Source organism: Ailuropoda melanoleuca, chromosome 6 (genome assembly GCF_002007445.2).
Source record: "Ailuropoda melanoleuca isolate Jingjing chromosome 6, ASM200744v2, whole genome shotgun sequence".
In the NCBI taxonomy this organism is placed as follows: Eukaryota; Metazoa; Chordata; class Mammalia; order Carnivora; family Ursidae; genus Ailuropoda; species Ailuropoda melanoleuca.
In genome coordinates this window covers 28,290,260-28,303,611 of record NC_048223.1, presented here as the reverse complement: position 1 = coordinate 28,303,611, position 13,352 = coordinate 28,290,260, and the positions used below count along the sequence as shown (strand labels likewise).

Here is a 13,352-nt window from a genome sequence, read left to right as displayed (position 1 = left end):
AAAGAAACTAGAACAAAGTCGTATTGATTTATCTTTGGTCCTGCATCACTTCCAGATCTGGGCATAGAATCAAATTTTATAAATCTTATGATCACATCTATAATATTTTTGTTTATTGAGTTTTTTTTACATTCTGTCTTTTTAAGAAAGAAACTCTGAGGTGAGGGGCACCTGGGTGGCACAGCGGTTAAGCGTCTGCCTTCGGCTCAGGGCGTGATCCCGGCGTTATGGGATCGAGCCCCACATCAGGCTCTTCTGCTGTGAGCCTGCTTCTTCCTCTCCCACTCCCCCTGCTTGTGTTCCCTCTCTCGCTGGCTGTCTCTATCTCTGTAGAATAAATAAATAAAATCTTAAAAAAAAGAAAAAAAAAAGAAAAAAAAAGAAACTCTGAGGTGGCTCTATTTTTAGTAATTTCAGATTGTATATTGAATAAATTATTAGATTGTTAAAATCTATTTTTTAAGGCAAGTAAAATAATTAGCGTAGCTACTGACTTGTTTCATGAGCACCTGTTATTATAACTCTAAACAGAATCTAAAATGTATTCATTTTCAATTGAACTACATATTGCTCCAAAGAATTACTGTATCTAGTTACTTATTAGGTTGTTTTTAAATAGAGTTGCAACCTACATCATTTGATATTTAGTTAAGTAAGTCATGATTTTCTGAAGAGGTAAAACAGATAACAGAAATATTAAGTAATGAAACCCATTAAGTGTAACCATAGTAAATCCCCGTGAGTCTTTCTTCAAAGTCCATTTTATCCTCTTTTACAAACTGTACTTGTAGACCTGCTTACTTGAACTCCTTTCTAGGAAAACAGACTCTGCACAAGTGTTAGAGCGCCTGAGATGAATGAGATAGAGTGTGTAGTGTAGGAGAGGGGAACGGACACACAGGTCGGTGGTTTCACCATAGCACTGTGAGTGGTGTGGTTGATGGATGCACAGGACATTCTGGGAACATAGAGCAGAAGCTCCCAGTCGGAGCCAGAGGCCATGCCAAGTTTCCTGAAGGAAGAGGGAGTTATCTAGGCAAAGGGAGAGAACAAGTGGAAACAGAATGTGCTGTTTGGACGCATGAAATGGTCTGTGTTAGAGGAACTGCATGGTTGGGCACAGCTGGAACACAGTGCAGGAGGGAAAGTGCCAGAAAACTAGATTAGACAGTTAATGATAAGTTAAAAATACAGCAAATTTTGGTCCAGCTTTCTCTATATGCCAGGTCCCACTTTAAGCACTTTTGTGTGTTAATTCATTTGATCTGCACAATAACCTATCAATTTCCATGCTTTATAGGGGAGGCAACAAGATGCTTTTAGCCAGGTCACGATGGGCTCTTTGTGCCAAATAAGAGCGTGGTTTTTATCCATTCACATTATGGGGACTTACAAAGATCCTAAGCATGATCAGATTTATTTTGCATGGAGATTACTCTGATAGCGGTGTGTGGGGTGTGTGGTGTGGGGAATATAGCCACACAATGAGATCCATTTAGAACAAGGAAGGGGGTGTTTGGTGTGGAAATTTCGAGGAGAAGAAGAACACTATTTGCCAAAGAACATATGTTCTGATTGTCAGAGCACAAAAGTTTGGAAGGAATTGGAGCTGTGGAAAATTGGCTCAGGGGAAAGGAACTGTGGAGCAGTGTGTGCATGAGAAGATTGGAGAGGCAGGTAACAGAGACGCTTATGTCTTGAGCACAATCAAGGATAACAAGAATGGGAGGAGCAATGGGGTTGGCCGGCTGCATGACTTGCAAGAGAATTAATCTTAGCAGTAGCCTGGAAAAAGGGGGCATTAGAAGCTCTTGATTGGCAGTGGTGGATTGGGAAAGGAGAAGGAAGTGTCTTGGATGAGTCTGTCTTCTGGCTTGGAAAATTGAAAAGACCATGATATCATGAATCAACACTGGGGATATAAGTGGAAGAGACAGTTTGGGGAGAAGAATAATGACTTTGAGTTAAGACACAGAGGGATGAGTACCTGTGGAACTGCTGTGTGGCTGGAACTTCCGGAGGCTGAGAGTGATGCCTGGGATGAGCTCACTGTACTGGGATAGATGGGTGTTTGAAGTCATGGGAATGGATGACATTGTCCAGGGAGAGTGTTTCAAGTGTGAGACTGGAGGGTTAAGGATGGTTCTATGAAATGTCCATCATCATAATGTTTCAGAGCTCTGCTGAACCCTGTGTGTCCTATGTTATCATTCTTTATTTGACTCTCCAGATATTCCCTGAGCATGTTGCATATCATCTCCTTGCATTGTAGTGGTTTTGGCATTTTGTTTTAATGTCTTGTTTTTGTAACCACATAGTAAGTTTCTGAAGACTACCATAGAGCTTTTATTCCTTTGGCTTGAGCACAATGCAGGTCCCATTGTATGTACGTGATATCTATTTGGTGGTTAGTAGGCTTTTAGCCAGACCGATGTTCTTACAGCAAGGCTATGACTTAGAACGGTGGTCAGCGGACTATGACCCGCAGGCTATATTTAGCTCCCTGCCTGTTTTTGTAAATAAAGATTTATTGGAACATAGCCATGCCCATTTGTTTTTTATGTGTTAACCATGGCGGCTTTTGGATATGTTGGCTGGGTTGGGTAGTTGTGACGGGAAGTGTATGGCTAGCAAAGCCTAAAACACTGTGCTACGATCCAGTCCTTTACAGAAAACATCTGTTGACCTGTGACTTAGAAAATGTTAGAGCACCGCAGTGATAGCTCTAGTCCAAATGCGAAGTCGATAACCCACAGCGCTGTGATTTTCATCCTCACCACCCCCCATCCCCTTCCCCTTCCAGATTAACTGCGGAGTTACTGCGCCTACTTTGTGCCGAGCCCCAGGTGAAAGAGCAGGTGAAGCTCTATGAAGGGATACCCGTCCTCCTCAGTCTGCTCCACTCTGACCACCTGAAGCTGCTCTGGAGTGTTGTCTGGATTCTGGTTCAGGTTTGTGAGGACCCTGAGACCAGCGTGGAAATTCGCATTTGGGGAGGCATCAAGCAGCTTCTGCATATTTTACGAGGGTGAGTCAGAGGGGGCTGTGGCCGGCTTTGCCTTAGTCACTGAAGGTTGGGGACTCTGCCAGACAATGGCAGATTGGTACATGATCAGCTTGCTTTCTCCTGCTCTTTGGTCCTTCATGTTATGGAGAATCATTTATACTTGTCACAAACATACTTGAAATCAATATCAGGGGCATTTATCTTTTACGTTTCTTGGGAGCCCTAAAATATTTATCTTTGCATCACCACCTCCATGACAGTGCCAGGGATAGAGAAGGCTGTCAGTCTGCAAATGTAGATTGAATGAGACCCAACAACTACAAGAAAACATTTATCTTACCACCTTTTTCATGATACAGTCTATGCATATTGTAATCCCAACAAGTATAATAATTTTACTTTAAATTTACTATTTTGCTAAAATGTCTGCATTTGCATATATGTCATTGATCTACAAAGAGAAAGCAAAACCTATGATTAAAGAACAGATGTATAATCCTTAGTTAAAATGGGAGAAAATATTGTTGATCAAACGATTGCCATGTTACTGACCCTGGTCCAGTTGCTCTTCTTTCCTTTCTGAATCTTCATTGCAGTGCTCTTAAGGTGGGTTAATACCTTATCATCTCTCTCTTAAAGGAGAATTCTAATGACATTCAAAGTCTTGAGTATGGAGAAGGAATGGTTATTAAAATAGTTAATTGAAATTTTCATGAAATATGGTTCAATAAGTATGTATTAGATATATTGAAGCCATAGATAAAGACATCTTTTGGTACCATCAGTGGGAAAGTTCTAGTACCTAAAATTATTATAAAGCATAATTCAGCCCTATACATACTGAATCAAAGTTGAAAAGGAGTATGTCTGCCTGAAAGGAATCACCGTTGTAATGTGCAGTACATGCATAAAGCTCTCCCTAGTGAAACCAGAGTGACTTATCATTCATAATATGACCAGATATTATCAAGTCAGTGTTATTCAGACTTTGTGCTTGTTATACCTCTAGGTATTTTATGGAACTGTACGTTATCAACTTCATTTCTGTGCGGGACTGTTTCAAAGCATAAGAACAGACTATAGAGATCTGGACAATAGCTTTACTAATGATTTCTGTCATTACCAAAACAAAAGAAAAAATTGTAAGCTATTGATAATCTATTTGCTTTTTTAAAAAAAGATATTCATTCATTCATTCATTCATTTGAAAGAGAGAAAGAGAACATGAGCAGGGGGAGGGACAGAGGGAGAAGCAGACTCCCTGCTGAGCAGGGAACCCGATGCGGGGCTCCATCCCGGGACCCTGAGATCATGACCTGAGCTGAAGACAGATGCTTACGTGACAGACGCTTATGTGACTGAGCCCCCAGGTGCCCCTACTTGCTTTTATGAGTATCATGTAAAAATCTCAAATACGTTAAAGTATAAATTACAAATCTTTCATTAGTACTGTGGCATAATAAGCTAGCTCCTTGAACATTTAGCACAAGTTTTTTGTTTTTGTTTTTATTTTTATTTTTTTGCTTGCTTTTGTAGGATGCTGATGGTGATGCTGATGGTAGTGTTGGTATTACTGGTAGTTGATACACCTATTCCAACAGCTATGGGTCGCCCTTTTGGAGAGCAGTTATTTTCTTGATAGTAACATTAATTTCTATGATGGCTAAGCAATACTTCAGAGATAAAACCTACTGTTTTACCACGTAAGATTAAGTTTAATGCAAGGCACAAGTTTTCCTCTTTTGCTCAAGATGTAACCATCCTTAAGAAAAACAAGTTCTTTCACATCTAAAGAGTGAGTTTGCCAGTCCATTTCTATGGTGCAATGTTAGAAAACTCTTCCCTGGGAAAATGATATATGTCAACACTTATTCTATGTTAAATATGTCTCAGTGCTCTGGGAGAATTTATTACTCCAGCTGGGTAAACAATATCTTTTCAGAGCCTGAGCCTGCCCCTGGGCTGTCTGGAGCTGGTACAAGGGGTGGAGGTTGCCAGGTTGTCTCTTGGCATGAGTAGGAACAGGGATTATTGTCAAGGCAGTTTCCAGGAAACCTGTTCATGCCCATTCACCTACAATCCTAAGCTCCAGAATGGTTCCTGAAGGGCTATAGGCTCGAGTAGGGGGAATGTTCTCTAAAATTTGAGTTTTAACATAATTTGGTTGACAGATAAGATCACCAGTTATGACTATCCGTAGACCTAGCTCCATTACCTCCCCAATGCCAACTGAAGGAAGGGCACTAGTGGGCCCAGATGACATGGCGAGGGAAGCCAAGGAGACTCCATCTATGTAATATTCAGGTACAAAGAAATCAAGATAGAGCTGAATAATGAAATGAATAAATAAATGAAAAAAATATAGTAGCCACATAAACAAAAAGGAACAAAACAGATAAAAGGCATGAAGAAGCCATTGTGGAAGATGTTATTTTGAGTAAACAGAAAAACAAATGCTTTATTTTATCAAAGATATTAAACAGAGCATGACATTTATGACCTGAGATTAAAGATGAAATGCTAGGACAACAAAGAGGGGAGGAGAGAGATTGCAGAGCTAGGAAAAAAAGGAAGGACTGAATAATCCATGGAACTGAGACATTTCATCAGAGTACCAGACAGAAACTGGAATTAGTACAAGGAAGGGCACGCTTGAAAAAATTGCACAGAATGTGGAGGAAAAAGACAAAGGAATGAGAACCATTAGAAAATGAAGGATATGGCTTGCAGAAGATGAGTTTTCAACCTCTGGATAACTGATATCCTAGGTTAGAGAATAAAGCAAAAGGAAAAAAGAAATTCAAAGATAGGGGTGCCTGGGTGGCTCAGTCAGTTAAGCTTGTGCCTTCAGCTCAAGTCATGATCTCAGGATCCTGGGATTGAGCTCTGCTTTGGGCTCCCTGCTCAGCAGGGAGTCTGCTTCTCCCTCTCCCTCAGCTCCCGCCACTGACTTGTGCACCTGTGTGCGCTCACTCTCTCTCAAATAAATCAACAAAATCTTTTTTTAAAAAAAATTCAAAGATATAAAAGAAGAGATCTTTACCCAAACAAGGAAAGACTGGAATTGCTTCGAAAAAGAAAACTCAGAATGAGGAAGACTGACATGTAGTCAGGTGAATTGATAGCAGCGGAACAGAGTTCAAAAACAGGTTGGGGGGGCGGGGGAGGGGGTGCTTCTGGCCAGCTCAGTCAGTGGAGCGTGCAACTCTTGATCTCGGGGTTGTTGGTTGTAGCCCCCCACGTTGGGTGTAGAGGTTACTTAAAAATAAAAAAATAAAGAAAGATGGGCATGTGGAGCAGTGGGGAAATGACAGTTTGAATAACTAGTGCTGAGTTAGCTCAGTAACAATAAAAGGAAGCAGGAGGGAGGGAGGGAGGAAGGAAGGAAGGAAGGAAGGAAGGAAGAAAGGAAGGAAGGAAAGAAGGAAGGAAGGGAGGAGGGAGAAAGAGAGGGAGAGAGGAAGGGAGGGAGGAAGGAAAGAAAAGACCTCTGCCTCACGCCACCCACAGAAATCCATTCTAGGTAGATTGGAAGGTGAAATAATAAAGATAACATAGGAGAAAACTTCATGGCCTGAGGGAGGCGAACATTTCTTAAACAGGACCTGGAAAGCACTGACCATGAAGGAAAAGTGATAAATTGTGCATTCATTTTTCTTTTTCAGAGACAGAAGTTTTGTTTCTGATCGTTCTTCCATCGGCAGCCTGTCTAGTGCAAATGCAGCAGGCAGAATCCAGCAGCTTCATTTGTCAGAAGATTTAAGCCCTCGGGAAATACAAGAAAATACTTTTTCTCTTCAAGCAGGTATTTATATCCTGTTATTATGTTTTAGTATTTGATACTGTTTAGCACATTGCTTTATTATGCTCTGTGATGATGACAATAAACTATTATTCTCTGTTATGTATGATAATATGAAGTAGGCACAATTTGTAAGTTTAAAAACTGTGAAGTTAAATCCATGTAGATGTCTGAAACCTCCCGGGACTCATGTGGGGCCTGCAGGTTAGTGATAGCACAGATTTTTCTCTTCCTTTCTGATTCTGAACACATTGAGAAATCAGCAGAGAAGTCAGACATAAAGAGAGCAGAGTAGTAGCTTTATTCCCGGTAAAGCTGGATTAGAGAATTCAGCTTGATTTGTGGCCAGAATCATGGTTCCTAGGTTTTCCAGATCTCAGGGCACCCTCCTGTAATGCACACACCCATTCCCCCGGGAGCAAGGGAGTACCTTCTTACTCATGTGAGCGCCTATAGAGAGGACGGAGCCCTCTTGCCACACGAAAGGGGGAGCAGGGATGCATGCCCACACTTCCGGCAGTTTGGCACCATCTCGAGCAAGGTGCACACAAGGACACCTGGCCTTTGGGACGAGCGGGCTTTGGGGCTGCTGACCGAGCTGGGTGCTCTGCAGCAGCTATAGGAGGGGAGCAGGGAGGCACGGGTGGGGGCAGCAGGAGGGCAGGCATGTAGCAGTATATGAGGATGTATGTAATGCCCGAAGCATGTGCAGGGCCAGCACAAGGGCCCCATAAAACGGTAGTACCCTTTATTGATGCTTCAAGCTGTAGGATCCAGCACATTTCTGGTCGGACGAGAAGCAGCTCGGTACAGAACGTCACCAGAGGCTGCCACGGTGGCTGTGCGGAGGCAGGAAGGGTGGTGCTCAGGGCGTGGGATTTAACATCTGGCAGGCTGCAGTTGGACTTCTGGCCTCTTCCACTTAGTAAGTTCTGTGGCCTCGTCCGTCAGGCTCTGTGAACCTCAGTTTTCTCATCAGTAAAACTGGTAGTCATGGTTCATCTTCTGATGACAAGGGATAGTTTGGATCATATATTTGAAGTACTCACGTATCCAGCCATTGTAGGTGCACTTACCGAGCACCTGCCAAGGCCGGGCCCACGTTGGGCCCTGGGGATTATAATGAAGCTGCCTCCTGGTACACAGGAAGCACTCAGGAAAAGGCTGCCGAGGGTGTAGACGCACACGAATTACACGAAGAGCAGAGTTAGACACCGCGGCAAGTCCCCCAGAGCTGTGTCACAGGAAAGCTGCTGTGACTGCAGGAGTGACTCAGCTAACAGAACTCCCCGCAGAGCTAGCGTATTGATGGAACAGTGCACAGCGACTCAGTGATGACAGACACGATCATCTGGTGGTTTTCCTTCCAGCCTGCTGCGCCGCGCTCACCGAGCTGGTGCTCAACGACACCAACGCCCACCAGGTGGTCCAGGTGAGGACTCCGCTCTCCGGGCTCCGGCTGCAAACCACGGCAGCGCTCACAGACCCCACCTCACAGTGAACTCTGCATCCCAGATGCTGTGGTTTTAAGATATTTTTAATATGTCTTATTTAAGTTCTAGAATTTCATTTGATAGTCTCTTTTATTTTTTAATTTTTTAAACTTTTTTTTTTATTAAGATTTTATTTATTTATTTATTTGCCAGAGAAAGAGAGAACACAAGCAGGGGGAGCAGCAGGCAGAGGGAGAAGCAGGCTCCCAGCTGAGCAGGGAGCCCAATGCGGGACTCGATCCCAGGACCCTGGGATCATGACCTGAGCCGAAGGCAGATGCTTAACCACCTGAGCCACCCAGGCGTCCCTAATTTTTTAAGTTTTTTTAACATTTTATTTTTAAGTTATCTCTACACCCAACGTGGGGCCCAAACTCAAAACCCCGAGATCAGGAGTCAGATGGTCTACTGACTAAGCCAGCCAGGGGTCCCTAGAATTCCATTTTATAGTCTTGTCCTTCCTTTACCTCACTTGGCTTAGAAAGATCCGCCCTGTGGTTAATCTGTGGTGTTTCTTCCCTATATTATGTTTTTCTTTTTATCTCTTTTTTTTAAAAAAGCAATTTTGAATTGCTCTAATTCTGGGCCTATAGGGTACCATCAGATAAGGATAGTAGTCATCTGAATTAAGAGTATATCAGGTTATTCAGCTAGAGGTGACTGAAACACACCCCACCAAAATATTTATTGCCAAGAAACCAGTTTCACATTAATCAACCCACTACACGTACAGCAGGATACGGAAGCAGCATACACTATATCCACCTTCAACTTCGGATGCATAAATACATAGAGAGTCGTAAGAGATCAGATCACCGATGATTAGAGGCTCAAGGGGAAGCTCAGCGACTCGGGGTAGTGGTAGGGCAGGGCATTTGGACTTGGTCAGGTTGAGGTTCAGTTCCTACTATCATTTCCTGGTGGTTCGGCCACTGGAAAAATGACTTAGTCTCTCTGAGATTTGGTTTTGTCATATATAAAGCAGGGAAATTACAGACTGATTCACAGAATAGCTATAAAGACTAAATGCAGAAAGGCGGGTAAAGCTCTTCACAGTTATAAAAGCCCGCGTATTGAAGAGTTCAGTAAATCAAATACTTAATATATTGAGAATAGAAAAGTACCAATAAATTAGCACTTTTTGTTCATTCGCTGTGTATATATTAGAGTATTAGAGTAAGTCTAGAAGGATAACTTTCTGGACTTTCCATGCATAACTTTCATTTTTTAAAATCTATTACTCTTGTTTCTTTTATTTTTTCCGATGTTCTTTTCTACAATAATGTATCTATGTGTATGAATTACCAAACTGTAAAGGCAGAAATTATATTTCATAGTTAGATATTTAAAATGCAAAGTATAAAAATACTTGGATCCCTTTACTCAGTCCCTTTTTATCCCCTACTCCTTCTTTTTAAAGTATTTAAATGACTTTAAATTGATATGCTTTATTATTTATCATCTTTAAAGACAGTTGAAATTTTAAGAGTGTGGTTGTATTCTTTACTATTACATTGATGTATTTACTATTCTCCTCTATACTTACACAAAGTTCTAAAATTCTATGAACATTTCTTCTCTAGTATTAATTTTTGAGATTGTGTAATTGCTTCTTTGTGTTTGTGTGTCTCTATGGCATTGGCACTGGTCACAGATAACACATGCTCTTTATTCTTGCAGGAAAATGGTGTATATACAATAGCAAAATTAATTTTACCAAACAAACAAAAGAATGCAGCAAAAACTAATCTACTACAGGTAATAAGCATGTCCATTGTTCTTCAGTATCAAGTTACCGAAATCTGGGGAAACTCTGGTAATATAAATTCCCTCCCAGTCTCTGTACTGACTGGTAGGGAAAAATGTCAGGTGCGGGAGGCTGGCATGAAAACAAATGCTGTTAAAACAGTATAAAGGACTTAGCAGTGGTTTCTCTGGGTGGGGGGATCAGGTGATTTTATTTATGTATTTCTTTGCTTATCAGTAAGTTCTATTTTTTTCACAACAACGCTTATGTATCAGAAAACTGTAAGAGGAAAATTTTACTCCATCTTTAAGCATGGACCACAGTCGGTAACATTTCATCTTTACAAAGGAAAGCCTGTAAAATGGATCTATGTGGATGAGAAGAGACTTGCCAAGTCGATAAAGGGGTATGAGTAGCGCAACCATGGCGTTGGCTACAGGGTGGAAGGGCATGCCACGCAGAGGGAATACCATGTGCAAAGTGTGAGAGCCTGGCGGCTTAGAGTGTGCTTAGGCCGCCTGGGAGAGCTGGGGTGTGTGGTAGGGGGAGTAAGATGAGGTCTCGCAGGTAAGAGGGGTGCACATTATTGCAGGGTTCTGCGTGCTGTTTTGAAGAGTGGGCATCAGGGGGCCAGTGTCCCCAAAGATATTGGAAAGACAAAATCAGATTGAAAGTAAGCCTTTGCAAGACTTGCAGCTCATTTTGTCCCCCGCAAGTCATTTAGAAGAGGAAGTAAGAAACCATGTTTACCTCCACCCCGATTGAAGGGCTGTCCCCCAGAACAATAGTGAAAACGAGCAGAGCAGTTTTGGTGGTAGCCATGGGCTGGCAGACAGAGGTTTTAGAGAGCCCATGACAATGTACTGGTGTGGGTCTTAATTTCTTTGGTGCACCACAGACGCGTGATGTGATGCTGGCCAACAAGTAAGTCAAATCTGCCCTACAGATGCATTTTGTTAAGCCAGTAGAGGGTTTCTAAAAATTCCCATTTCAAGGTTCTCGAGGAGCATTTGCGTCCTGCACCTTTCACTGCCTCCACCACCCTCCACCCGGCTCCCTCGTGTCCTTGTGTCATCTGTCTGTTTCCTTGGGCAATTTTATATGAGACCCTTCTGTATTCAGACCACTAATTTTATGGGATGATTCCAGATCTGAGTTCAGCAGGCCCTAATCACGCCATGGTGGCCTGTGTCCGGGTCCTGCTGCTGGCTGGGGGCTCTCTGTTTTTTTTCTTGGCACTGCAAACCATTAGACATTTAGACATTTATTTTTCTTCGGTAAAGTCTCACAGGCCTCTTTCTGAGTGTTCTCGGGAGTTACTGTAGATTGTTCTATTTGGGGAATGCTTAAGACTCTTTACTCAAGAGACCAATTTGTCAAGTTTGAGTCCAATGTGCCTGTGGCTATTTTTATATGTCATCATTTCGAGTGTTTATTTTCTCATAGAAGCCATATAAATATTGAGGCATACATAGCAAGCTAGAAACAAAATAAACCTTGAGCTCCTGAAAATCTCTGGTCATTTGGTTTTCTCAGAGTAGGAATTTTATTTCTGGTCTCAGTGTTCATTTTGTACTTTCTAGAAAGGAATTAATGACAAGTAGTGAGTGGAACAAGGCTAACATCCTAGCATTCTACAACATAAATGTTTTTTAAAAATATGAGACCTACTCCAGGTATTGATGGTTTTTGTTTTTAGTCATAAGTTTTGGCTCCCGTGCAGGTCAGCCACTCACAATAAAGTCACGTTAATGTTTAGTTCATGATAATTTTATCCTGGGAATGTTTTAATTTGCTGAGCTACCATTTGAGAATCACGCACCCTTTTCTTTTCCAGTGTTATGCATTCAGAGCCTTGAGGTTTCTCTTTAGTATGGAAAGAAACAGACCACTCTTTAAAAGGTAGGAGCTTAGAGAAATTTAAGTGACCAGCAATCATGAGTTTGAACTGTTTTCATATCCCTGATTTAGATGGAAACAGTAAGAGAAAAATGAATCAGTATGCAAAGCATGTGTTTTCAGATTTCTTAGAATCCACAGAAAATAACACTGACTTACCCTAGTGGTATCCTAACACTGAAAGTGAACGAAATGATGAAGAAAGGGAAAAAAAAAATCACTCTATCAATACAATTCTTCTTAATTACTATGACTGCTATTGTTTTTAGTTTTCCTTTTTTTTTTTTTTTTGGATGTTAACATTTTAAATGGATGACATCAAAACATGGGCTTGTTCTTACGCATTCAGAAACTCCAAAGTTGGTCTAGTAATTTCCTCTGAATCAATGGAAAAAGAAGTATTTGTCAGGGTATCCTCCATAGGGCAGGAGCTCATTTGAGGGGGGAGGAGGCTAGGTGTTCTTGGGTCAGGAGGCTGTGCTGGTGAGCGTGACAGAAAAATCACCCCCTTGGGAAGCAAACGCTAGTTACCTACATGTGTGGTCTGCATGCCCCTGGGTTGGGCTGACCAAAATCATAGGCCCAAGTTCTTACTAGAATTCTATTGATAAAAGGCGGAGTAGAAATAAGAACTTGAGTTAATATAATGTGTTTTGTTCATAAGCATTGGAGCATTTTATGTTGTTAACTTTATTTACAAGTGATGCTTGAATTTGAGGGGAGAAAAAGAAGTAAAGTCATTATAGCCTTTTATCTCAAGGCCCTTAACCATCCATTTTTATGGACTTAATGACTTTACTAAGCCCTTGAAACCAGACCCTGCAAATGATGCATAAATCTATTTTTTTTCTTTACCTGTATTTTTATTTTATTTTCATAAAACATTTAAAAATGGGGTTAGTATTTACCTCCTAGGGTTAATAGGAGGACTGAATCAAATGGCGTTTATGAAAGTGTTCAGCACGCCATAAACACCCCATAAACGTTCCTTTCCAAAATGTTTAATGCCTGCACCTCCAAATATCTTACAAATAAGGTCTTTGTATAACCTGTATCATAACATGAGATCTGCCCTCTTAACAAATTTTTAAGTGTACAGCACAGTATTGTCAACTACAAGCCCTGTGTGGTAACCCACATCTCTAGAAACTTTCCTCTCTGGTTACCTTTCATTATCCCTTAAGAACTGTAGTTTTAGTTCATTTTTGTGAGATAAGCTGCTGAGTACTATTTGCCCCCACTCTGTTGATAACCTAAGGAAGTTAAGTTTGTTTAATTAATCTTTTTTTAAATTTTTAAATTTTTTTATAATAATATTTTTTATTGTATTATGTTAGTCACCATACAGTACATCCCTGGTTTTTGATGTAAAGTTCCGTGATCCATTACTTGCGTATAGCACCC

General features: G+C 41.3%; 1 protein-coding gene across 8 annotated transcripts in view; it reads left to right on the top strand.

The window, feature by feature from the left end:
• NEK10 (NIMA related kinase 10) overlaps nucleotides 1-13,352 on the top strand; it is a 235,895-nt gene that overhangs the window by 53,394 nt on the left and 169,149 nt on the right. For all 8 annotated transcript variants that reach the window (XR_004626025.1, XR_004626022.1, XR_004626024.1 and 5 more), the window contains 5 exons: nucleotides 2,804-3,028; nucleotides 6,673-6,812; nucleotides 8,180-8,241; nucleotides 9,983-10,060; nucleotides 11,887-11,951. Coding sequence is in view for 4 of the 8 variants with exons in the window: in XM_019796374.2 (XP_019651933.1) it covers nucleotides 2,804-3,028; nucleotides 6,673-6,812; nucleotides 8,180-8,241; nucleotides 9,983-10,060; nucleotides 11,887-11,951 (570 nt within the window). In the remaining 4 variants the exon portion in view is untranslated. The remainder of the gene's footprint in view (nucleotides 1-2,803; nucleotides 3,029-6,672; nucleotides 6,813-8,179; nucleotides 8,242-9,982; nucleotides 10,061-11,886; nucleotides 11,952-13,352) is intronic.